At 38.2% G+C, this 27,573-nt stretch overlaps 1 protein-coding gene across 12 annotated transcripts in view; it reads left to right on the top strand.

Moving 5' to 3' along the window:
* SNX14 (sorting nexin 14) overlaps positions 1 to 27,573 on the top strand; it is an 81,074-nt gene that overhangs the window by 42,268 nt on the left and 11,233 nt on the right. For all 12 annotated transcript variants that reach the window (XM_021706819.1, XM_021706822.1, XM_021706817.1 and 9 more), the window contains 7 exons: positions 5,388 to 5,589; positions 8,685 to 8,768; positions 10,292 to 10,392; positions 12,609 to 12,720; positions 19,623 to 19,663; positions 19,800 to 19,919; positions 27,069 to 27,192. In XM_021706819.1, coding sequence (XP_021562494.1) covers positions 5,388 to 5,589; positions 8,685 to 8,768; positions 10,292 to 10,392; positions 12,609 to 12,720; positions 19,623 to 19,663; positions 19,800 to 19,919; positions 27,069 to 27,192 — 784 coding nt within the window. The remainder of the gene's footprint in view (positions 1 to 5,387; positions 5,590 to 8,684; positions 8,769 to 10,291; positions 10,393 to 12,608; positions 12,721 to 19,622; positions 19,664 to 19,799; positions 19,920 to 27,068; positions 27,193 to 27,573) is intronic.

Genomic DNA, 27,573 nt, shown 5'->3' with positions numbered 1-27,573 from the left:
GTAGAGCTGGTCTGGAAGCTGCATCATCTCTTAAGGATTGGATGTCTTGGAAGGATTTTAATTCTCTGTCACTGATGAGGCTGAGTTGGACTGGATAGGCACCACTTGCCGGAGTCCAGCTCCAGCTGGGCTCAGGGTACCCCAAAGGTGGAGAAGGTGTCAGCGATTAGGGGGAAGAAGAACGAGAGAAAGAGAGAGAGAGAGAGAGAGAAAGAAAGAAAGAGACTGGACCCCAGTCTAGTGCAGAAGCCATTTAATGGGAATTACAACTGGTCTTTTATACACAGTCGGGTGTGTGAGGGGCGTTCCCCACCCACCGGATGTTCTTTCAGGTATAATCCCATAACCTAATCAATGACCAAGAAAAAGAAGTGAGGAGAGAAGAGTAAAATCTGCTTTATCCCTTTCCTTTCTACCTCTGTCTTTTTGCATTGATTAATTATTAAGGAGTTTCACCGATTCTTCATAAATACTCTAAGTAGAAGGAAATCCCAATCCAGCAATTTTTGTTTCCTTTTATACTCTTATTTTTCCTTAAAAGTATAGGTAGAAGAAAGACAGTAATCAGAGAAAGGAATCTCTTTTTTTTTTTTTGAGTGGGAGTCTCACTGTCACCCAGGTTGGAGTGTATTAGCCTGTTCATGGCCACCACAGTCTCTACCTGCTGGGCTCAAGTGATCCTTCAGCCTCAGCCTTCTAAGTGGCGGGAGCCACAGGCACACGCCACCACACCTGGCTAATTTTTTTGATGTATTGCAGAGATGAGGTCTTGCCAAGTTGCCCAGGCTGATCTCGAACCCCTGGGTTCAGACAGTCCTCTCCCCTCAGCCTCCCAAGTTATGGGATTACAGGTGTGAGCCACTGTACCCAGCTTGCCTTAATTTTTTAATAAAGAGCAGTGGAAAAAATTTTAACTATCACTCATAATCCTACTGCCCAGTAACCACTTCAATTAATAGTTTTGTGATTTTCTTTTTAAAGCAATACCTTTCTGTTCTCACTCCTGTAGGCTAGATGAAAGGATATACCATGTAGTCAGTATACCCAATGAGCAGCCGTTTTAACACTTCCTACTTCTGTCATGTTTCTCTAGCAGTTCACTTTACTCTTTTTACTGGTTCAGTTTGCTCTGTTTCTCAGAGGTCGCTATTGGCAATTGCTTTCTAACCCCTCGGCCTGTTTTGTAAACAAGTTAACCTAATCGGCCCTTCCTGCCTCAGACCCCATCAACATGGCAGCATCATGTGACTCACCCACCCATCTGCCTGCTGCCCTGCTTTGCTTACCTGTCCCCTCCATGCTGCTGCAAAGTAGACCCCCACCCAGTCACCGAGGACCTACCCTCATCAAAGGGAAGGTGTTAAAGGCATTCGACTTCAACCAGCCGTCGCCATTGTTCTGTTAAGCACCGGCCAGGCCATGTGTTCTTTGAGCTATGGCTGCCATGTTTACTTAACTTTGACCCCCTCCCCTACCGTGGGCAGGTGAATCTTCTCTCTCTCTCTCTCTCTCATTTACTTTCTAAATAAATAAATTTCTGTGCAATTCTTTTCATCTTTCGTGTGGCACCAGATCACAAGCCAGGTACACACTGGGATTTGTGACCTAACACTAGCCTATATTATATATATAGTTTGCTATCCTGCTTTCTCCCTACTTGATACTGTAACAAAAATATTCACTTATTATAGTCTTTTATTTTTATTATTTTCATTTTTTTGTGTGTATCAGGGTCTCACTGTCACCCAGGCTGGAATGCAGTGGCATGTTCATGGCTCACTGCAGCCTTGATCTCCCAGGTTCAAGTGACCCTCCTGCCTCAGCCTCCCGTATAGCTTGGAATATGGGCGCACACCACCATGCCTAGCTTATTTTTAATTTTTTAAATTTTTTGTAGAGACAAGGTCTTGTATGGTGCCTAGGCTGGTCTTGAACTCCTGAGCTCAATCAGTCTTCCCACCTCTTCCTCCCAAAGTGCTGGGATTACAGGCACGAGCCACTGCACCTGGCCAGTATTATGAACTTTTAAAACATGGTTTTTATGGGGGAAGATGGACTTTTTATTTCTCGCCTTCCCAAATTGCCTGAAGTGCAAGCTGTACTTTTGCTTTAGGAATAGGAGACTTTCTTTATAAAGCTGAGAGAACTTATTCTGTTTTGTGGTGGTCCAAGGAAAAAGGAAATTCTTGTTTGGAAGTAAAGGCAATAATAGAAAGTAGGAGAAGAAGGGAAACTAATACTCTCGAAAAGAAGGAGTGGTGACCTGAAATGGTGCCGCTTAGTAGGCACTGTATCAGTTCTGAGATGTGGGGCCTTGGAGAACCCGCTTTGTCTTGTTTAGGAAGTTGAAAGGGAAAGAGAAGTTGCCAGGAATAAAGTGGTTTGTGACCCAAAATGGGGACTTAAGCTGTTTAGAAACCTTGTTGTGTTCATTTGTCAGTAATGCCTGCTGGCTATGTGACCCTGGGGTAATTGCTTAATTTTATTGTGATTTTTGTTTCCTCACCTGTGAAATGCAGCTAATAATATCTATCTTAGATAGGAGTGTTGTGAGGAAGGTCAAACAAGTAAGGCATGTGAAGCGCTGAGAACAGTGCCTTGCACATAGTGCATCCTGTAAGCTCTGCATGGTCTTGTAATACCTTCACTTCTCATAACTATGTGATTGCAAGTTATGGATTAAATGGGCGTATGTATGCTGTCCTGGGAACCAAAGCCCAGTATTCAAGATTGGGTCAGTCTGTCTGAAAGGACGTTTCTGTCTATGTTCAGAACTGATTTACAAACAAAATTCTGGAGCATAATATGGCCATTGGTAAGTTGGTGGTTATCTCCATACAGAAAAAGATGATAAGAAGCATTAACCTTTTTTAAGGCAACGGGGGCATCTTGCTTTTTATTTCTGTCTTCCGTAATGCCCATCCTCTTTGTAGAAAGAACAATTTGGGGAAAAAAAGTACATGGTTTTCCTTTATTGACATTTTCATGACAATGTTTACTTATTTTCAAATAACATTTTTTAAAGCCCTGGGAAATCTTAGAAAAATATTACCCTAGAGTTGTTTTCATTAGACTTTGTTGATAGAAACACCATTTAAATGGTAACAGTAATAAGTTGTAAAACTTTGTCCTTTGTTGCTCATTGATATTTTCATATTGCTGAAACTTTTGCTCTCTCATTTTGTTTCTTAGATTGATTTTAAGGTGCTTTTTATTTAAGAATATCTCGCTTTTTTTGGACTTTTAGTCAGTTTGTTAAATACTTTCTCTATCATTTTATAGTCTCCTTTCCCCTTTCAGAAGCCAGATTCAGTAACAAAAATACAGTTGTAATAACCATGGAAAATGCTACCTTGAACCTAAGGTTCTAAGCATTGGAGTGGTGGTTTCCCTCACATCTCTTCTGCTTTTCTTTTTGAGGAAATACCTTTACCCTTTAATAGACAAAACCCAACGTCAATTATCTGTTTTTATAGCTTTGTTTTTTAAGGCCTTGAAGTTTTCAACAGAACTTTAACATAAGTCCTTGTAAGCTCAGTACAAGTCATATTAGGGACTGTGGAAAGCTAGTTTAGGACAAGAACAGAAAAAAGCAAGGAGACTTTTGGAGAAGAAAAGGAATTTCCTTAGAAGAAAAGTGGGTACCAGGTGTGGGAAGAACTGAGAGTGAAGGTGGAATGTTAAGAATTCAGGAAATAAATTCCTCCCTATTGTTGATTGACTATGACTAGGTTATTCAGAATTCTCTGCTACAAATTTGATTTGTTGCCTTTTAAAAAGTGTGTCTAAGATGAATGTGTTTTATCTACACAGTATTTTGCCCATTTAAAATTTTTTTTTATTTTTTATTTTTTATTTTTTTTTAGTTGGAGTCTTACTCTGTTGCCCAGGCTGGAGGGCAGTGGCACGCCCCCGGTCACCACAGCCTCGACCTGCTGGGTTCAGGTGATCTTTCTGCCTCAGCCTTCCAGGTAGCTGTAACTACAGGCATGTGCCATCACATCCGGCTAGTTTTTTGATTTATTGTAGAGATGAGATCCTACCAATTTGCCCAGGCTGGTCATGAACCGTGGGCTCAGGCAGTCCCCTAACCTTGGCCTCCCAAAGTGCTGGGATTATAGGCGTGAGCTTCCACGCCTGGTCATTTTGCCCATTTGACAATGAATAAGAGCCCAGGCGTGGTGTCTCATGTCTGTAATCCCAGCACTTCAGGAGATGGAGGTAAGAGGGTTACCTGAGTCCACAGATTCGAGACAGCCTGGGCAACTTAGTGAGACCTCGTCTCCACAATACATCAAAAAGTTAGCTGGGTGTGATGGTACACATCTGTAATTCCAGCTACTTGGAAAATTGAGGCAGAAGGATCACCTGAGCCCAGCATGTCAAGACTTCAGTTTTCATGAGCACACCACTGCACTGTAGCCCAGGCAACAGAGTGAGATGATAGATGGAGAGATAAAATGCATAAGATGTCTGGTGATTAGTGTTTATAATATGTTAAGTGTTAAAGGTCTCTTCCAATTTAATGAATTGGAAACAGTTTTTTCTTTCTTCCAGTATGCATATTTCTAGAAAATAGCTTTTTAAAAAATATAATTGTTATTTCATTTGTAGGTTTTTAAAAATATTTAGTATTATAAACTTAAAAGCATATTGTTAAGTATTTAGAAGTGAAAAGTTAAAAAAAATCTTAATTCTCTAGAGGTGGATTTCATTCAGAGCTTTTTTCCAATTTTATATTATTTAATACTGGAGTTAATATGTTTATACTTGTGTCTTTTTCATAATTAAAAGAAAGTATTTTGGAGTAAATGTATATATACATATTTTACTATAGTACTCACAGTTAGGTGGAATAAATATTTTTATGAGAATTAATTCCCAGAAATGGTAATACTTGTTTGAAACTGTTTTATGGCTCTTTATAGATACATACTACCAGAGTACTTTCCAGAAGGATTGTGCCAGTATACCTTGTAACCAGCAGTATATCACAGATCTTGTTTATCTGTGCAGTCTCCATCAATGGCTATTATCATTCATAACATTTTCCTTTTCTAAATGAAAAATTACTGCGTTAATTTTTATCACCAAAGTTGAATTTTTAAATATTTGTATATTTAAAATGTTTTTTCCATAATCTCTGAAGTGTCTTTATTTTCTATTATACTTTTATAATACAGATAATGTAATAAAACCTGGAGTTGATGCTAGTAATTTATTTGTTTTTTAACTTTTTATATTTACTTTTTCAGTGGAAAACTCAATATCATCTAATTCCCAAAGTCTTAAAAATTACCAAATTGATAATGGTTACACATCTGTCTCCTATGTTACAGTTCTAAAGGCGCTGCAAGTACTGAAATCATTCTGGTAATCTTTTCCAGATCGAAGAGGGTATTGTTGTCCTGGAAGATGACTCTCCAGTGGAGGCTGTGAGCACACCGACCACTCCCAGAAACCTTGCTGCCTGGAGAATCAGCATCCCGTATGTTGACTTTTTTGAGGATCCCTCCTCCGAAAGGAAGGAGAAGAAGGAGAGAATTCCTGTGTTTTGCATTGATGTTGAAAGAAATGACAGAAGAGCAGGTAGGAAGTTTATGAGCATCTTTCTCTAAAGAGGCCCATGAAGGAGCCTGTCTTCACTGCCATTTCTAACTGACAAATAGGACTGCATAACCGAAAGATAAGTGTTCAGAGTCTTGTGTGGTTTTTTTGTCTGTTTCTGTTTTTGTTTTTGAGTTGGAGTCTCACTCTGTCACCCAGGCTGGAGTGTAGTAGCACTATCATGGCCACCACAGCCTCGACCTGCTGGGTTCAGGTGATCCTTCTGACTCAGCCTTCCAGGTAGCTAGGACTACAGTCATGCACCAACAATGCCTGGCTTTTTTTTTTTTTTTTAAGTTTTAGAGGCAAGCTTTTACCATGTTGCCCAGGCTGGTCTTGAACTCTTAGGCTCAGGCAATCCTCTCAACCTCAGTCTCCCAAAGTGCTGAGATTATAGGCATGAGCCCCTGTGCCTGACCAGAACAGAAAAATTAAATGGAAGCTGGGACTTCCTAGATTTTTCTTTGTTAGCAGTTAACTAATTCATTCAGCCAACACTTAGTGAGTAGATGCCTGCTAGACATCTGGCAGGCATTTTATGTAATTTCTTTTAATGGTTTTGTTGCCATTATCATTAGCCATTATACTTAATTGACTGGTATTCATGCGTATAGCACTCCATCAGTAAATATACCAATTTAAGTAAGACAGCATTTTGCTTCACCCATTTTGTGGGCTAATTAGAATTGATAAAAATGGGGTTAAACACAACTTTACAAGTTTTCTGCATGTTTTCCATATTTTATTTTGGCTATTTCAGGAGTGGACTGTAATGGGGATATGAGTTGAAAAGCCTCTGTAGCAGGATAAACAGTCACCACTCTGGGCTTTATCCAAGAGGTGGAACAGTCAGTGTAAGGAAAGCACAATCAAAGTTATACACATTTTGGGAATGATAAGCAGAAAAATAAAATTGAGCTCAGGAAGAGAGAACTGTCTATGAGGAGAGAAGGACCAAAAGTGGCGATGTCAGGAAACGGGTTTGAGAGGAGTAACTCAGTGGTGGTGTGAATAGTGGCGCTCATCTTTCTTCTGATTTTTCTTAGAAGCTGATCCTACTTCTGGAACATAAAGCATAGGAAGGAAGAATGCTCAGAGGAGTTAGCTGTGATCTTTTTTCCTGTCGTAACTAAGTACCAGGCAGGGTCTTGCTCTCTCTGGGTCTAGGCAGTGCTGCTTAGTTTTGCGGTAGTTGCTGTTCAGTCTTGGTAGTTAACGTTCTCTCACATTCTTGCAGGTGGACAGCCAACCCACTGTCAGTATCAACAGTCTGATTTCAGTTTTAAGTTTAGTTTTGTTTGGCAGTATATATATATTTTTTTTGCCTTTGGGACTACTGTCTTTAATTTTTGTGCTTCATTTTAAGAGGTTAATAATTTAATATAAATTATATTAATTTATGGATCAGTTATTTAAACATAAAATTAGAACCAAAAAATCTTAAAACATGTATTTCAAAGATAATTTTTGTCAACTGTGAGCTGGCACCTACAAAGAATTATGCTGTTAGGAAACCATGGCCTATGAGAAAGAAAACTGATTTGATATGGGTAGTAAAATAGCAGTTTTAGGTTTTTAAAAACCAAGAATAAATGTAATCTAGCTCTTTTAAGATCAATGTTGAAGATGAAAACTAGGATTTGCTTTATAGATTGTGACTATATTGGGTTGGTTTTTTTCTGAATAGAAAGCTTTGAAGTGGCTGTAATGTTGATTGGCTTCATCTGTTGCATTCTCAAATTTATGCTAGACTGACATTGGATGCTAACAATATCAGTTAACATTTTAGGGGTACATACTCTGTTCTTTATGTGTATTATTTTATGTGAGGCACAGTTACTCTGTATCTAAGCAAGCTATGGTACAGCGGGGTTATTTGTTCAAGGCCACATAGTTAGATTGGGGAAGGAGGCTTGGATTAGATTAGGCAATCTGACTCATTCTTTTTATTTTTATTTTTTGATGGAGTCTCACTTTGTCACCCAGGCTAGAGTACAGTGGCATGCTCATGGCCACCACAGCGTTGACTTGCTGGGCTCAGCGATCCTTCCGCCTCAGCCTTCCAAGTAACTTGAAGTACAGGCGTGCACCACCACACCTGGCTGACTTTTTGGTTTTTTGTAGAGACAAGATCTTGCCGAGTTGCCCAGGCTGGTCTCAAACCTATGGGCTATGGGCTCAGGCAATCTTCTTGCCTCCGCCTTCCAAAGTGCTAGGATTCATATGTGAGCCACTGTGCCTGTCCAATTGGGTAGCCACTAGCCACATGCAGTCATTAGCATTAAATTAAATTATAATAAAATTTTGGTTTGTTATAGTTACACTGGCCGCATTTCAGGTGCCCAGTGGCAACACGTGGCCTGTGGCCACTGTGTTAATGCAGATCCATATAGCCTCTTCATAATTGCAGGATATTCTCGTGGAGAGTACTACTCTGTACTAGATCAGGACAATGTGAAAGACCCAAAATCAATGACTAATTTCTACGAAATACATAATTTTGCTGATGTTTTTAAAAAAAATCATAATTGAGCCGGGCTCGGTGGCCAGCCTGTAATCCCGCGCCTTTGGGAGGCTGAGGTGAGCGGATTGCCTGAGCCCGCGGGTTCGAGACCCACCTGGGCAGCGAGACCTCATCTCTACAATAAATAAAAAAATCAGCCAGGCATGGTAGCGCATGCCTGTAATTCCGGCTACTTGGAAGGCTGAGGCGGAAGGATCACCAGAGCCCAGCAGGTCGAGGCTGCGGTGGCCGGGAGCGGCCACTGCACTCCAGTCTGGGAGACAGAGTGAGACTCCGGCTCAAAAAAAAAAAAATCATAATTGCATAATTTTTAAAAGTTTCTATTGTTATATGAATCTGTCATAGAAAAAGTATATTTCCTTGAGATAACTTTACAGTAGATGAAATTTATTGGTCCTTTCTAGGTAATTAATGAAAATATGGGGTAAAAAATAATGTGATACCAAAAGTAATAAATTACTAATTTCCATTCTTAATGTTTTAAATACTGCATCCTTTTAGTAGTGGGTTATAAAATTATTTGTTACTCAGTGTGTATTCATTCAATTTACAGTTGGGCATGAACCTGAACATTGGTCTGTCTATAGAAGATACCTTGAATTTTATGTACTTGAATCAAAACTAACAGAATTTCATGGTATGTTGTTCTTTTTGCATAAAACATTACATAGCATTCCTGAAAGCTGTTGTATCAGATTGATTTTTATTTTGCTGTTGTATCAGATTGATTTTTATTTTAAGTAATTATACCAAAGAAATATGTGACACTTATGTACACTTTTATTGATAATAGGGATTTACTGATTTTATATTATTTTTTACTTATCTGTAATCTGTATTTTTAAAATTCCTATAGTGCACATTTACTACTTTTTAATAATTAAAATTTGAATGCTGTTTTTTAACCATATTTTAGAAAAGGTTCTCTGTCTAATTTTTGTCTTGATTTGACAAAAAATTTAAATCGGGCATTTTAGAGTTGTTTTATCCTTTTACCACCATCTTCCTTAAACATATTTGCTATGCATTATGGCAGAAGTCCTGATTTTGCCCTTGGATTTAGATTTGGAAGCAAACCTTGTAGTTGCATGTTTATTTTGAGGGAAGATAGTTTGGAAAAGGAGAGTACGCCTCCTTTTTAATTATTCTCACTCTCTTAACAATTTACTTATTTTAGTTATTATCAGGGATACAGTTATGAAGTATTTTCAGCCATTTTATGTTGAGTGCTTTTTTTCTTTTTCTTGAGTTGGAGTCACACTCCGTTACCCAGGTGGAGTGCAGTGGCACGCTCACGGCCACCCCAGTGTCAACCTGCTGTTCAGCCATTTTATGTGTAGCCTTGTGAGTTTTATTTATGTGTTCTAAATCTGTATTTTAGAAAATCTCTGTGGACTGTCCCATGTTCCAAGTTTAGGTTGATTTTGTATTGAGAAGGACAAGGAACATCCTTTACTCTGCATTGAGAGCAAAGCCTGTGATAAGAGTGATCATTATAGAAATATAAGGACTACAAGGTTCTACTTAATATTTTTGCCTAGAGTTTGAGTCTGTACTTGTTTTCAAATAGTTTTCTCTTTATTTCTGCCAATCTCGTGACATCCTTGTCTTGTTCTTTCTCTGAAAACTTTTTTTTTTGGTTAAGGCTGAGAGAAGATAATTTATCTCCATGCTTTAAAATTCTGGATCAACCAAAGTTGGTTGAGTTCCTAACATTATTGTTCCTTTTTGATACTAAACTTTCCAAAGTCAACCCTATCTGAGAAAGCACATTCACATACAGCGTTGACAAAATGCTACCTTTTTTTCTCGTGGAGAGTATGTACTTCTACTTTAGTAAGATTTTGTCTCATAGAACACCACCAATTTCAAAAAAACTCATGTTAATTTTTTTGAAGCTATTTTACTAGTGTGGAAGCTAAAAAAATCTGTGTCCAACTTAAATTGGTTGTTGAGAGTGAGTGATATTTTGTATATTAGTAGACTGAAATTTTTTGTTCTGGACATCTGACTTGAAGCTCTCCAATTTTGGGCAGATTATTTAAAGAATAATGTTCACATGGCAGTGTTGTGAATCTGAATTTGCCACAGTGAATTTTAAATTAGATTTTAAAAATAGTAGCAGAACGTAGTAGTAACTTTACTGTGTACTAATTTCAGGCACATTTCCTGATGCCCAGCTTCCTTCTAAGAGGATCATTGGCCCCAAAAATTATGAATTCTTAAAGTCAAAGAGAGAAGAGTTTCAGGAATATCTACAGGTATAGCACCAACTTATTACTTAATTTAAAACATTGTTAGTCATCGCATTCTCTATTTTGTCTCTTTTTCTTTTGTACATATGTGCTTTGTTTTATAAATACCTGTTCATATGGATTTTAAAAAACGTTTTCCATGCTGAATTTTAGAATGAATTTTTGTTAAGAGTTTGCTCCGTCCCAGTTTATCAATTGAAAATGAGATACCAGGTATTTTCTTGAGGGGGGAAATCCTTAATTAGTTTAAAACTAATTAAAACTTTGTATGGGAAGTTAAAAAAAGAAATAAACTATTGCTGCTAGGTGTGGTGACTCACGCCTATAATCCCATCAGTTTGGGAGGTGAAGGTGAGAGGATTGCCTGAGCCTGAGAGACCAGCCTGGGCAACTTGGCAAGACTTCCTCTCTACAATTAAAAAAAAGGAAAATAAAAAACTAGTTGGGCGTGGTGGCACACACCTGTAGTCCCAGCTATTTGGAAGGCTGAGGTGGAAGGTGGAGGCTGCTGTAGCCATGAGCATGCCGCTGCACTCACGCCTAGGTGACAGAGTGAGACTCCAACTCAAAAAAAAAAACATAAAAAATAAATAAACTTTTGGCATAGAAGGTTAAGTGCATTTTGAGAATACTGGGTAGTTTTTGTTCTGTTTGATCTTTGTGTTTAGCATTTTCTGAACTTTGGAATCTGCCCTCCTGTTTTATTTCTTAGTCCCTTTTCTTTTGCAGTTTATAGATATTTTTCCAATTACCTAGAATTGACTTTGTACCATTCACCACATGGAATTTAATTCCATTTTTCTCTGTATGTATACTATATTATTTCAATAGGTGGTACAGTCAGCATGAAAGTTACTTTTTTGAACCATCAGGCTCTCCCAAATTAATGACCAGTTTTTAAAAATTAAATACATACAAAAGAGGATACTTTTGTTTTAAAAAAAAATTCTTTAATTTAGGTATGGAATTTTATATTTTTTTTATTGTTGATTCGTTAAATTTGGACACCTCCTAGTCAAAAATATGTACTTTTAAAATTGAAAATGCTCAGCATATGAAGGGTATTTACATTTTATTTCCTCTATCTGAACTGTTGAATGTGTAACCCCAAGTGTTTTCTATATAATTTTTGGTGATGTGAAAATTGAGCTATGGAATACCTATTAGCTCTTGCACAAGGATGTTTGCATATAACCATAAACCTGTGTTTCCACTGACACCATTAATTCCATTATTTGAACCAACTACTTTCTAGGAATTAGAGTGCCATTTTCTGGAAGGAATATTTTCTGGTAATGTGAGAGGCTGCTGTACTGGTATTTTATGTAGATTTCTGCTTATACAGAATTTTCCTTTTGTTTTCTGAGTTGGAGTCTCACTCTGTTGCCCAGGCTGGAGTGCAGTGGCACACTCCCAGCCACCACAGCCTCGACCTGCTGGGCTCCGGCGATCTTTTCGTCTCAGCCTTCCGAGTAGCTGGAACCACAGGCACGCACCACCAGGCTTGGCTGATTTTTTTTTTTTATTGTAGAGACAAGGTCTTGCCATGTTTTCCAGGCTGGTCTTGAACCCCTGGGCTCAGGCAGTCCTCTTGTCTCCACTTCCCAAAGTGCTGGGATTACAGGCTTGTGCCACTGTGCTCAGCAATCTTGGCATTTAAAAGTCATTTTATCTTAATAGAAAAATGGTGTTGCAAGAATGGACAACAGATTTTCCAAGCTATTTCATATTTCCACCTTTAGCTTTCCGCTAAACCCTTTATGCTGACTTGCTTTAATTATCAAGGGAGCTGTATTACACTATAAAATTCATTTTATAATTGAGAAACTGCAAAATAATATTAGCAGTGTTTCATCTTGCTTCTTGTGTATCAGATACTGTGCTAAATGCTTTATGTATGCAATGCTCTATATAGGTAACGTTGTTATCCTCATTTTATAAGTAAGAAAACTGATTCTTAGGCAATGTAGAAACTTTTCCAGGGTCACCAGGCTACCGTATAGAGGAGCCAGAATTCAAACCCATTCATGTCTGACTGTGAAGGCCGAGATCTTAACTACTGTCCTTTACTATTCTCTCTATAAATGTAGTTGCTTTGTTGTTATTCTAAATGTAAAACTACTTTTAAGAATTCAACATTAAAAAAATTTAATACTATGTTGATTAACCTTCTAGATTTCTAAACTGTTTTTTTTTTCTCCCCCTTTTTTTGGTTATTCAAGAAACTTTTGCAGCATCCAGAACTGAGTAATAGTCAACTTCTGGCAGACTTTCTCTCCCCTAATGGTGGGGAAACACAATTTCTTGAAAAGATACTACCAGATGTAAATCTTGGTAAGTTAAAAAAAATTATATATAAGAGAATAAACTAAGAAGAAAGAAGCAGCTTTTTCAGATTAATAGTTTAGAAAAATAGTTTAGAAAATATAGTATAGTCATGTGGTGAACTCCAAGGGCCTTATTTTTGCTTAATCTGTCCATTTTGTGAATTCTGATTATTTAAGCAGTCACTTCTAGCCATATGGTCTCATCACAGAAAACTTTATTAGCCAATGTATTTTTGCTTTTCTTTCCTAAATTTAAATATAAGAAAAGTAGAGATATATGAATGTGTGCTTTCAGCATATAGCTATATAAATAGATAATGACCTTTGAAATTTATCATAAAATATTTTTTAAACAAAAGACCAGCTGTGTTGACATTTGACTTTGACCCAGCTGCTTATTTCTTGTATTTTAAAGCATTATAAATATTCCTTAAAGCCTAATATTTAGGTAGCTTGTAGTAGTAATTCAAATAAGTAAACTTTGTATAAACTGGCTTTTTTATTTTTTGAGTTGGAATCTCATTCTGTTACCCAGGCTAGAGTGCACTAGTATGCTCACAGCTACTGCAATGTTGACCTTGTTGGCTCAGGCAATCCTTCTGCCTCAGCCTTCCAAGTAGCTGGAACTCCAGGCACGTATACCTCATTTTTTTATTGATTGTAGAGATGAGGTCTCGCCCAACTGGTCTTGGACTCCTGGACTCAGGCAGTTCTCTTTGCCTCCACCTCCCAAAGTGCTGGGATTAGAGATGTGAGCCACCATGCCCAACTAAACTGGCTTTTAATTAACTTGAATTAATCGTAATGGGATTCTGAATAAATTTTGTTTCTTTTTTCTTTTTCTTTTTTTTTGAGTTGGAGTCTCACACTGTTGCCTAGGCTAGAGTGCAGTGACATGTGCACAGCCATCTCAGCCTCAACCTGCTGGGCTCAGGTGATCCTTCTGCCTTAGCCTTCCAAGTAGCTAAAACTACAGGCGTGTACCATCACACATGACTAATTTTTTTTATTTACTGTAGAGACAAAGTCTCACCAAGTTGCCCAGGCTGGTCTTGAACCCCTGGGCTCAGGCAATCCTCTCGCCTCAGCCTTCTAAAGTGCTGGGATTACAGGTCTGAGCCACTGCACCTGGCTCAAATGTCATTTCTATACATGTATTTTATTTAAAGTTTAATTAATTGTTGGCTATAAAACTATAGCATGGAATTTATACATGTAAGATAGTCAATATGGAAACATTTCTGCTTTGAATCTTGATGTTTTTCATTTGTTTTGAAGTTTTCATTAATAATTTAGAAAAATAAATAGAATCTTGATATGTAGTTTCAAAGTAACTTTGTAATTAGTAAAACCATTTTACAGTCAGTAGTTTGCCTTATTCCCACTAGTATTATTTAAAAGGTAATTAAGGTATGTTAGTAAGCTTGTATTTGCTCTATTTTTAAAAATATTAATTAATTTTTATTATGGCAATTATAAAGCCCAGAGTCAAAGCACAGCCTTCTGGGATACTGAAGAAATTATTGTAATTTTTATGATTAATAAGTGAAGTTAGTATTTTCTGAAGATAATGTTTCAGAACATGTTTTTTGTATTGTACTACTTAAGCATCTTATTTTGGCTATCACTTTTAGATGAATTATTTTTTGTAGTTTGTCTAAATATCAACAAAATCGACAGAAATCCAGATAGATTGCCTTCTATAATCATTAATATACCCATTTTTCGCATGCATACAAGTATACAGAGAAATATAAAAAGGATTCAATTAAATAAATTATAGTTCTGATTTTTCAAAAAAATTATCTCACAAATCCCCTGGGGTGCGTGCATTCTGCTTTGGAGACCACTGGTTTTAAAAATTCCTTCTTTATCCAGTTCTACTTGTTGATTGTCAGTGATTTCACTGTTACCAGAGGCTGAGACAGTTTCTCTCTCCTCACCCTTCTTGACCCCCTCTGCAGCATTCTTGGCTTTAGAAATTCTTCTCCTTCTGGTATTTGTTAATGCATGCGATTCCCTTAACTGTGTCACTCCTCTCCAGTTCTCCATTTCTGTTCTACACAATCCTTCCCATCATCTATACACCTAAGTATAGGTGTTTCTCAAGGTCCTGCCCTTAATTTTCTTCTTGCTAGTCTCAGCAGAACCTATTATTTTAGTTCTTACCGATATGTAAATATTTCCAAACAGAGTCTGACTTTTGGTTATACTTTTCCGGTAACCAGTTTGACATTACCACCTGGTCTCCTGTCATCTTTAAAAATCAACCTTTTTGAATTGTTGATGGTACTACAGTCCTCTCAGTCATGTGTGAAACATTTCCCTTGCTCTTACTACATGTCTCTAGTTTTCAGATTCTGTTAGTTTTATGTCTTTGGCATCTAACTCACATCTTTCTCTTCATTTCCCTTGTCCTTTCCTTTCCAATTTTCATTGCCTCGTATTTGGACTCTACTAAGTTTCCTCACGGGTCTCCTGCATTCCCAGCCTCTTCCTTCCCTCAACCAGCTGGTCTTAGACAACGCAGTGGACTAATCTTCCTGAAGTAGGGGAGCTTGAACACATTTGAAAGTTTCTGATTTCGCTTTGCTAGCATAGGAAACTTTTATTCCTTAATTTGGAACCCTGTGAAAATTACTGTTGCTTTGATATCAGTGTTTCTTATCAGTTTTGTCTCTTAATACTTCCTTTTATACTTTAGCAAAATCGAACCCCTTATATTCCTTTGCTCTAGTGCCTTTGTTTTTACTGTTTTTGTTTTTTTTTTCCCATCTCAAATACTCTTCCACTATGACTCTAGGTTTATATGTTACCCACCTTTGAAGATTTAGCTAACAGGAAGGAATAGCTGGTTCTGCTTAGGGAATCAAAGAAGCCTTTCTTAGGAAGATATCATTTGTCTAGATCTTGAAAAATCAAAGATGTAAATTTATTCCCAAGTTGATTTCTAGATATAATGCAGTCCCAATCTTGATTGTTGTATGTGTATACCTTGAAGATGAGTCTGTAATTCACATGAAAATGCATAGAACCAAATGGCTAACGATATACTATAGAAGAAGAACAAAGTTGGAGAATGCTATCATATGTCTTGATTTATAATACTATATTATATTAATCAGTGGACCCGTGGAAAAACAAAGAGCCCCAAAACAGACCTATACGTCTGTGAACACTAGATTTGTGAGCATGGCTTTGCAGAATAAGGAAGGAACTGACTTTTCAAGAAAATCTACTGGGACTATTGGTATACATTTTGAACTCTTAACAGAATAACCAAATTTAAGTGGATTTAATTCTATATGGAAACCTACAAAGATTTTAAAAGATTGTAAATAGAAGATAAATCCACATATTTACAGCCAACTGATTTTTGGCAAAGGTGCTATAGCATACACTGGGGAAAGGACAACCTCTCCAATAAATAATGCTGGGGAAACCGGATATACATATGCCGAAGAATTGATCCAGACCTGTATCTGTCACCATGATAAAAAAAAACTCAAATTGGATTAAAAACTTAAATGTAGGGCCTGAAATTATAAAACTACTAGAAGAAAGCATAGGAGAAATGCATCAGGACTTTAGTCTAGGCAAAGGGTTTATGGCTAAGACTTCAAAAGCACAAGCTGCAAAACAAAAATAGAAGGGGCTATATTAAATTAAAAATCTTGCACACAGCAAAGGAAACAAGAAGCAGAGTGAAGAGACAACCTGTAGAGTGCGAGAAAATATTAGCAAATATTTTACCTATATATTTTGGAAACATTTTACCTGTAGAATGAGAGAAAATATTTGCAAATATGGCAGACTGTCAGAAGACAGGCAGGCAATACAATAGAGAAATGGGTGGAAGAAAAAGTACCCCACAAAAGACGAAATCCCAGTGGTGATAATAATCAGGGAAATTCAAATCACCATAAACACCATATTCACCGAAGTTTTTAAAAGTCTGACACTAAATGCCAGGGATTGGTGCAGATGTGGAACAACGGTAACTCTTAACCGCTTGGAAGAATAGTTTGGTATAAGAACTGAATGACCCAGCAGTTTCTCTCTCAGATACATACTCTGGAGAATCCTGTATCCGTGTTTAGGAATGTTCATAGCAGCATTATTTGTATATCCCAAACTAGAAACAGCACAGATGTTCATCAACAATTGAATGGACAGATAAACTGTGGTAGATTCATAACATTGAATACCTATAGCAATGGATACCTATAACATGAAGCTACTAGCAACAGTGTGGATGAATCTTAAAAACATAATGAATGGGCCAGGCTCCGTGGCCTGTAATCCCAGCTCTTTGGGAGACTGAAGAGAGTGGATTGCCTGAGCCCACAAGTTCGAGACCAGCCCGGGCAACTTGGAGAGGTCTTGTCTCTACAATCAATCAAAAATTAGTCAGGCATGGTAGTGCATGCCTGTAGTTCTGGCTATTTGGAAGGCTGAGGCAGAAGGATTGTTGGAGCCCAGCAGGTCAACGCTGGGGTGGCCATGAGGGTGCCACTGCACTCCAGCCTGGGACAGAGTGAGACTCCAACTCAAAAAAAAGTATTATGTGCAGCATGATTCTTTTTAAAATAAACTTTAAAACAAACTATATAAGCTAAGATATTCAAATTGTTAAAAATAATATGAGATAAAAGCAATATTTCTAAATGTACTTTATATAATGTAATCTTAAATAAGAATGTGGAACTAAATCAATGAATTGAATATTATAAGGAGGTATTTGTGTTCTCTCTATATTCCCCCAAACTAATACATTTAGTTGAACCAAAATATTTAGTGTGTTTGGGTTTTCTTATCAGGGAAACAATGTGAGGACATTTTATATTTGTTATATGTGGTATTTAGGAGATAGAATTGGATAGACCTGGTTACTGGCTAGGTTTGACTGAAGGTGAAGAAATGCAGTGATGATCCAAGTTTCTACTTAACTAACTGGATGAATACTGTTGCTTGTTAGGATAGGGGATAGATTAAGAGCAATTTTGAACTTACTGAGTTTATAGAATCCAGTTGGAGTTTTATAAGGCAGGAGGGGCCCAGATATAGGCGGATGAGAGATTTGAATTTTATTTGAGATCAGAATCATCAAATAATTTGGCTTATAAAAGAGAGCATAGGATGAAACCCCATAATTTAAGTAATTTGGTAAGATTCTACGAAGGAGGTATTATTAGAGGTATGAGAACTAGAAATAGCCAGTGGGAAGACTGGGTAGTTTGCATGTCACAAAACAATTTCTATTTTTTAGAATTTATTTATAGAGACAGGATCTTGCTCTGTCACCCAGGCTGGAGTGCAGTGGCATGATTGTAGCTCACTGCAGCCTCAAACACAGAGACTCAAGCTATCTTCTCACCTCAGTCTCCTGAGTAGCTGGGACTACAGACGCATGCTACCATTCCAGGCTAACTTTTAAAAATCTTTTGTAGAAACAAGATCTCACTATGTTGTCCAGACTGGTCTGGAACTCCTGACCTCAAGTCATTCTCCTGCCTGGACCTCCCAAAGCACTGAGATTACAGGCATGAGCCACTGCATCCAACCTATTTTTTAAAAAATTATTAAATGTCTCTTGCTATTGCAATAAGTAACTTTTTTCCATGTTGAACTGAAAAAAACTTAAGTTGTACTTGTCAATTTTGATTAATTTTTAACAATTCTAAATGCTTGAGAAAAATCTCAAGATGTTTTACGATAAGAGAACTTGGAGATAAGATCAAGAAGCAATTTTTGGCAGATATAAGATTAGCATAGAAATCGGTAATCTAGCCGGGCTCGGTGGCTCAGTCTGTAATCCTGCGCTTTGGGAGGCTGAGGTGAATGGATTGCCTGAGCCCGTGGGTTCGGGACCCGCCCGGGCAACTTGGCCAGACCTCATCTCTACACTAAATCAAAAACTTAGCTGGGCGTGGTAGCGCGGGCCTATAGTTGCAGCTCCTTGGAAGGCTGAGGCAGAAGGATCGCTGGAGCCCAGCAGGTCGAGGCTGTGGTGGCCAGGAGCAGTCACTGCACTCCAGTCTGGGTGACAGAGTAAGACTCCAACTCAAAAAAAAAAAAAAATTGATAATCTAAAATTGAGAATATAAACTACTCAAATTTTATATATTCATTTACTTATTTATTTACTGAATCAGGGTCTCACTTTGTTGCCCAGGCCAGAGTGCAGTGGCACGATCACAGTTCATTGTAACCTTGCCCTCCTGGGCCCAAGCGATCCTTCTGCCACCTGCTGGAACTGCAGGCGTGCACCACCATGCCTGGCTAATTTTTTGATTTTTTTTCTAGAGACAAGGTCTCACTATGTTGCCCAGGCTGGTCTTGAACTCCTGGGCTCAGGCAGTCCTCCAGCCTTGGCTTTTCAAAGTGCTGGAGTTACACACATGAGCCACTGTGTCTGGCATTTCTCAAATATTTTTAAATGTAGCAATTCTTTAAATTTTTTTTCTTTTGACTAGCTTTTGCTTATCTTTAGGTACCATTATATATTTACCATTGTTTAAAATCTTTTGATAGCACTTCTTATGGAAATTTTAAAATAAACACAAATAAAAATTTGTATAAGAAACTCTTCACTTCAAAGAACTGGGATTATAGGCATGAGCCACCATGCCTGGCGAAACTCTTCACTTGAAAAGTTATCAACAGTTGGCTTGTTCTGTTCCTTCTCTCACGTCACTTGATTATTTTAAAGTAAATCCCAAATTGTATCTATTAATAGTTTAGAATACTGTATTTATTAAAATTTCTGTGGAATGTGAAATGGTTAATCATAAATACTTTTTGCAGTTTTACTTAACTATTTAGTATTTAAAAATACCTAGTGAAGTGGTCATATGAGCAGTTATGAAATATGCCTTTATAAAACCCTTGTTTTACTTTTAATTGCAGGGAAAATCATAAAGTCTGTTCCTGGAAAACTAATGAAAGAGGTGAATAACTGATTTATGTGTATTCTATAACATTATAGTTATAAACATATTTAAATACTGATAAATTTTTATGGATTATATGATTTTAAAATTTGTCTTAATTTTTTATTTTCTTAAAATCTCTGTATCACCACAGAAAGGTCAGCATTTGGAACCTTTTATCATGAATTTCATTAATTCTTGTGAATCTCCAAAGCCTAAACCAAGTAGACCAGAACTGACCATTCTCAGCCCTACTTCAGAAAACAACAAGAAGGTACTGCACATTGTATTAAAGAGCCATTAAGTTTTAAGTTGCCCTACTTGAGATGATGTTTCCACTATAGGGAGAATGAGTCTTTGCTAGTGATATGGAATATAGGTTTTCTTTATGTGAAACTCAGTTGTGCAGTATATAGAGGATATTGCGTGTAATTACTTGGTTCTTTGTGACAAATGTTCTTTAGATATTATATTTGCAAACTACTATTTCTGTATTTGGGAGATTTTTTTTTTTTTTTGGAGTTGGAGTCTCACTCTGTCACCCAGACTGGAGTGCAAGTAGCCGCTCCCGGCCACCGCAGCCTCGACCTGCTGGGCTCCGGCAATCCTTCCGCCTCAGCCTTCCGAGTAGCCGGAACTACAGGCGCGCGCTACCACGCCCAGCTAATTTTTTTTTTTTTTTAATTGTAGAGACGAGGTCTCGCCAAGTTGCCCAGGCGGGTCTCAAACCCGCGGGCTCAGGCAATCCACTCACCTCAGCCTCCCCAAGCGAGGGATAACAGGCTGATCCAGCTAGCCCGGCTGGGAGATTTTTTAAAGTGGTTTTCTTAGGTTATAATTCATCAACTTCCAGTAAAAAGTTAATTGCTGTAATGTATTTATGTTATTCGGTAGTATTACCTAATTTTAATCGCTTATGAAATATTTCATCTATTCATTAAACAAACATCTTATTGTGTGCTTACTATTGAGTGCTAGGCACTGGGAATATAAAGATACACTGCTTGTCTTCCAGAAGCTGTTTAGTGCCAAAGTAGTGTCCAGCATGGTGAGCTGTGAGAGCTCAGAGGACAACCCCATCTCATCTCTGTTTTTGTTATTACTGTGAATAGTACATTTAATATATTTTTTATTTTATAGCTTCACTGTTGGTAAGCAGAAATACAGTTACATTTTATTCATTAATCTTGTTAAGCTTGCATTAGTTTTGGTAATATATCTGGTAATTCTTTCAGATTTACACAGTTCCCGGCAAATGATGGAAGTTTTGTTTCATTCCTAGCTAGGTCCTTCTGTACAAAGGAAATTGTCTTACTGTTTCACCATTAAGTAGTATAAGGAAGTTTTTTTTTGCACAGATATCCTTGAAAAGGTTTGGTAAGTTTTCATTCATATTTATGAGTGGAAATAGTCAACATTTTTTTCTTTCTCATTCTATCTTTGTTAGGTCTTGGTATCAAAGTTATATTAGCCTTTTCTATTTTCTGATAGGCTTTTTGTAATCAGAGTTATTAGTTCTTTAAATATTTGATAGAACATATTAGTAAAGTCATCTAAGCCTTGAATTTTATTTGCAGAAAGGTTTTTTCCCACAACCAGTTTTATTTTTTTAACAATTAAAAATTCTTCAGGTTTATTACTTTATGAATCAGTTTTAGTAGGTTCTAGTTTTTGACAAATCTTTTACTTTATCTAAATTTGAATATTTGTTGGTGTGAAGTTGTCAAAAATATCTTCTTCATTATCTCTGGCATCTGTATTTATCTCTCCTTTTATTCTCAACATGGTTTGTGTCTTTTTTTTCCTTTCTTTGAATTGGAGTCTCACTCTGTCACCCTGGCTGGAGTGCAGTGGCACACTCAGGGCCACCGCAACCCTGACCTGCTGGGCTCGGGTGATTCTTCTGCTCCAGGAGCTAGAAGCACAGGCTTGTGCCACCACAACCAGCTAATTTTTTGGTTTATTGTAGAGACAAGGTCTTCCATGTTGCTCAGGCTGGTCTCAAATCCCTGAGCTCAGGCAGTCCTCTTGCCTCTGCCTCCCAAAGTGCGGGGATTATGGGTGTCAGCCACCATGCTTGGCCTTCGTTTTTTTTTTTTTTAATTTGAGCAGTCTTGCCAAGATTTTGTCTATTTTATCTTTTGGCTTTGTTGAACTTTCCAGTGAGACTTTAAAAAATTTCTTTAATTTATGTTATTTTTTAAAATTCTGTGTATTTTTCTGGACTTTTCTTTCTTTCTTTCTTTTGAGTTGAAGTCTCACTCTGTCACCCAGGCTGGAGTGCAGTGGCATGCTCACAGCTACTGCAGCCCCTACCTGCAGGGCTCACGTGATCCTTCCACCCCAACCTTCCAAGTAGCTGGAATTACAGGCACATGCCACCACACCTGGCTAATTTTTGCTTTATTGTAGAGATGAGGTCTTGCCAAGTGGCCCAGACTGGTCTCAAACCCGTGGGCTAAAGCAATCCTCTCTCCTCGGCCTCCCAAAGTTCTGGGATGACAGGCGTGAGCCACTGCGCCTGGCCAGGCTTTTATTTCTGTTATAGTTTTAATTTGAAGTAGAGCTAGTGCTTAACTAAATAAGTTTTAGCCTTTTCTAACACAAGCATTTAAAAATATTTTTTTTCTTTAAGTCTGTTTTTAACCGTGGCTTACAAATTTCAATATATGGTATTTTTAGTTTTCAGTTAAGAATTTTTCATTATGATTTCTTCTTTTGACCTATGGGTTATTTATAAATGTCTTAAAATTTTGAAACATTTTTCAATTTTCAGATTTTTTTTCTTTTTTTTTGAATTGTGGCCTTACTCTATCTCCCAGGCTGAAGTGCAGTGGCACCATCTTGGATCCCTGCAGCCTTGACCTCCTGGACTCAGGTGATCTTTCCACCTCAGCTTCCCAAGTAGCTGGGACTACAGGTGAATGCCACCACACCTGGCTAATGACCTCCTGGACTCAGGTGATCCTTCCACCAAAGCTTCCTGAGTAGCTGGATCTATAGGTCCATGCCACCATGTCTGGCTAATTTTTATAGGTTGGAGTGCAGTGACATGCTCACGGCCACCGCAGCCTTGACCTTCTGGCCTCAGGTGATCCTTCCGCCTTAGCATTCCTAGTAGCTGTAACCACAGGTATGCGCCACCACGCAATTTTTTTATTTTTTGTAGAGACAGTTCTCACCATGTTGTCGAGGCTGGTCTCGAACCTGTGGGCTCTGGCAGTTCTTTGCTTCTGCCTCCCAAAGTGTTGGGATTACAGGTGTGAGCCACTGTGCTTGGCAAATACTGTTTTATAGAGACGAGGTCTCATTTTGTTCCCCAGGCTGGTTTCAAACTCCTGGGCTCCAGCATTCCTCCAGTCTTGGCCACCCAAAGTGCTGGGATTACAGGTGTGAGCCACTTAAGTGCCAGCCCAAGATTATTATTATTTTTTTAAAAGTTTTTAAGCAGTTTATTTAGAAAGTAAATGAGAGAGAGGAGAGAGAGAAGAGATTCACCTCCCCAAGGTAAGGGAGGGGGCCAAAGCTAAGAAAACATAGCGGCTATAGTTGTAACAGCCACATGGAGACAGTAGAGTTTAACAAAGCAATGGCCTGATTATTTCTTTATTGTTGTTATTGAATCCTTTTAATAACATTGTGGTCAAAGAACACAAATCATATGATATAAGTTTTCCATTTGCAGTAATGAAAATGCTTTTCCTGCGTCCAATACCTCATTGCTTTTCCAACTTACAATTACAGCTTGTTTGTCATTTTTAGGACTCCTTGCCAGTTTTTCAGCCTCCACTCACCTCCAGCTTCCAAAGCTAATGCCATGTATTTTAGGTGTATGTTATGGCAACCCCTCCTCATAGATACAAATTTCTGTATCAGTTACACAATATTGTATCACAAACCATTCTAAAGCTAGGTAGCTTAAAACAACTATTTTATTTGCTTATGATTCTATGGCTCAGCAATTTGGATTTGGCTTCTGCTGGTCTCACCTGAGCTGCAGTCTTGGCTCTTTGTGGGCTGAATGGCCAGATGTGACCTTTCACATTTCTGAAGGTTGATGTGGGCTGGGCCAAGTCTTCAGCCAGCAGCCCTGGGCTCTCATGCAGCACCATTCTGTGGGGTGGGGGGAGCAAGCCCCGGTACACTACTGTCTAGGACTCTGTTCGACGTTTTGCCTGACATTTGTCTCAAAGCCAGTCCCGTAGCCAAGTCCCTAGTTGATGTGGGAGGGGAGGGAACTACCCGAAGCGTGGCTGGAGGGGCGTGGCTACGGGGGGAGCGTTCCCAGCCTTGTTTCTTTAGATGTTGCCTTATTCCTTTTCCCTGTCTTATCTGTGGATTACAGCTTCAATTCTCATTCTGCTTTTCATCTCTCTTCATCTTTCCTCCATATTGTCTATTGTCTTTGTTTGTTTCTGCCCTGTTCTTGTCTATCTCTATTTTTCCTGAACTTTCTTCCAACTCTGCTTCTTCAGTGATGTCTGATCTTCTGCTTAAACCTATACAAATGTTAAAAAAAATTTTAGTTTTTTTTAATTTGATTTTTAGAGCCTCCTCCCCCAAGGTCTACTGTCTTTTTAAATAATCGTTTAGTATTGGCTGCAAAACAAGAGCCAGATCTGTTGCATAAAAAAACCCTGCTTGGTACTTGAGGTTCTTGAGTAGTTAAATGCACTCACAGGTGCAGGCGTGTGGGTGGGAGGTAGCAGAAGTTAACCCATCTAGTGCTCTTGAAGAATACAGTGGCTTAAAAAACTTGGCTTATGCTAATTTTGTTTGTGGTTTGTCATTTTGCTTTATTGAGTGGATCCTTTACATTTATCTCTTTGAACACAAAAATCTTATTAAATGTCATTACAAAGTTAAAAAAAAATGTTTAAGAGGAAAGACTGAGATATGGGCCTCCACTTTTTCCTCCCCTCTGCTCACGCATTACATTAAGTGGCTTTCAGAGTAAGTCTCAGCCCTCAGTAAAAGCTCTGTTGCCCAAGAGACAGACACAAGTGCAGTTCATCAGTCTTAGTAATAATTGTCCTTTCAGGATTGTTATGAAATTCAAAACTACTTGAAAACATATGAGTGTCTTCGGACATTCTCTTTTGGGGGGCCTTCACTGTATATGCATACTTTTATAAATGATGGACTATAAAAGAAATACTTTGGGGTAGGATTTCAGAAGATTTCCCAGGGAGAACGTAAGAAAAGAAGAATTATATTGAAATGTGAATTGTAATACATAGAGGATATATCTATGAAATAGTTTATTAAATTTACTAGAAATTTGCTTTGCTGGTGACTTGTAAATGGGCTCAATATTTTTGGGAAAGAAATTTGATACTATGTAACAGAATTCAGCAGGTGTTTATTCTCTTTGACCTTGTGATCTGAATGCTAGGAATTTATTGGAAGAAAATAATAGAAGAGCCTGTAACGTGTGAGGATGTTTATTGAAGTATTGTTTATAGAAATGAAAAATTGGAAACAACATGAAACTCTAACATCATAAGAATGATTAATTTGCAGCTGTAAAATTATACTTATGAAAACTATAAAGCAGCATGAAGATAAATATTTGACATGGTATTGAGTGAAAAAAGTAGGACTTGATATTCTTAAAACTTCATTGATTACAACTGTGCATATAGAAAGTAGAAGACAATCTACAAAAATATAATTGTTGCACTATTAGGTAGTCTCTTTACCAGACTTACTATAGTATTACTATGTTTTAATGAAAAATTACACTAAACATATATAAGGGTAGGGAGAATGTATCAGGAGGGAGAGCCCTTTTCATGTTTTTTGGGTTGAGGGAATTGTTTTAAACTTATCTTCTACATTAAGCACATCAGACACTGGAGCCAATAAAAGATATGGTTTCTGTTCTTTTGTTCTGTTTTGAGTTGGAGTCTCATTGTGACCCAGGCTGGAGTACAGTGGCATGCTCATGGCCACTGCAGCCTCGACCTTCTGGGCTCAGGAGAGCCTTCTACCTCAGCCTTCCGAGTAGCTGGAACCACAGGTGTATGTCACCACACCCGGCTAATTTTTTGATTTATTGTAGAGATGAGGGCTCGCCAAGTTGCCCAGGCTAGTCTGAAACTCATGGGCTCATTCAGTTCTCTCGCCTCTGCCTCAAACCACCATGCCTGACTGGGTTTCTGTCTTCACATTTTTCTATGAAGCTTTTTAAAAGCGTATCTTCATATAAAACTGAATGTACTTTCCTCTACAGTCCTCTTCTTTCATAGTGCCTATGTTACATCATTTCATTTGTTTTGACCTATTTCTCTCTCTCTGTCTCAGTGGAGACGAAGTCTCGCTCTGTTGCCCAAGCTGGACAACACTCACAGCTACTGCAGCTCGACTTGCTGGGCTCAGGCCATCCTTCTGCCTCAGCTTTCTGAGTATAGGTGCTGGGACTGAGACTATAGGTGCATACCACCACAACTGACTAATTTTTGTGTGTGTGTGGAGATGAGGTCTTGCCATGTTACCTAGGCTGGTCGTAAACTCCTGGCTTCAGGCAATACTCTAACCTTAGCTTCCCAAAGTATTGGGATTACAGGTGTGAGCCACTGTACCCGGCCAGTTTTTTTTTTTTTTTTTTTGAGTTGGAGTCTCACTCTGTCGCCCATAGGCACGCTCCCAGCCACCACAGCCTCGACTTGCTGGGCTCCGGCGATCCTTCCGCCTCAGCCTTCCAGGGAGCTGGAACTATCACGCCCAGCTAATTTTTTTTTTTGATTTATTATAGAGATGAGGTCTCGCCAAGTTGCCCAGGCGGGTCTCAAACCCGTGGGCTTAGGAAATCCACTCACCTCGGCCTCCCAAAGTGTGAGATTACAGGCTGAGCCACCGAGCCCGGCCTCCAGCCAGTTTTTAAAAAAAATTTTGTAGGGATGAGGTCTTGTTTGTTGTCCAGGCTGATTAATTCTTCATTTCTGTTTTTTGTTAGTTTTTTCTTTTTTCACATTGATTAGACCTTTCTGGGCTTTGAATATTATCCAAATAAACTTTGCTTAAAGCCAAATTTTCACCTCTACCCATTGATTAAATAGTGACTTATAATCTGTAAATCATGTTAATTTTAAAATTAGCTATCAGTATAGTTGTACATCTTTATATGATACTTTGATATGTAAAAACAGATGGATTTTTTTAAGGATAACGAATTGTCTATTGTTTAAAAAATGGTCTAAAATGAATGCAGGATTTTTGTAATATTTGGGGGAGACTTTTTTTTTACCCATTTTGGGGGCATAAATATGGAACTTTGGAAGCATATCTTAGCCTTTCTGATATTCTGTTTTGACTGGAAAAGGCTTAAATGCCTTTGCTTTGTGTCACATTAGCCTTATTGATTATCATCCGCAAGTGTAATAAACTGTATACCTCTTTATTGTCTCACCTTTTGTTTTAGCTTTTCAATGATCTGTTTAAGAACAATGCAAACCGTGCTGAGAATACAGAGAGGAGGCAAAATCAGAATTACTTTATGGAGGTGATGACTGTAGAAGGAGTCTATGATTACCTGATGTATGTCGGTAAGATCTAGGTGGTTGATGTTAAAACTGATTTTCATTCGTCTGTCTTATTTCTTCTGTAATGCAGATAATGGTCTTGAATATTGCCTCGTTATGACTATTTTCAATTGAAGATACTTCTCTTATAAGAATTCAACGCAGTGGGTCTTTTTTGGTCTTTTTTGAGTCAGAGTCCCACTGTGTGGCACAATCCCAGCTACTGCAGTCTCGACCTGCTGGTTTCAGGTGATCCCTCTACCTCAGCCTTCCAAGTAGCTGGAACTATAGGCATGTACCACCATGTCCAGCTACTTTTAAAAAATGTATTGTAAAGACTAGGTCTCTGTAGTTCCGGCTACTCGGAAGGCTGAGGCGGAAGGATCGCCGGAGCCCAGCAGGTCG

Source organism: Carlito syrichta, unplaced genomic scaffold (genome assembly GCF_000164805.1).
Source record: "Carlito syrichta isolate Samal-C Ts95f unplaced genomic scaffold, Tarsius_syrichta-2.0.1 Scaffold316036, whole genome shotgun sequence".
Taxonomy (NCBI): domain Eukaryota; kingdom Metazoa; phylum Chordata; class Mammalia; order Primates; family Tarsiidae; genus Carlito; species Carlito syrichta.
Note: the sequence above shows the minus strand (reverse complement) of the source record. Positions and strands in the feature narration are given on the sequence as shown.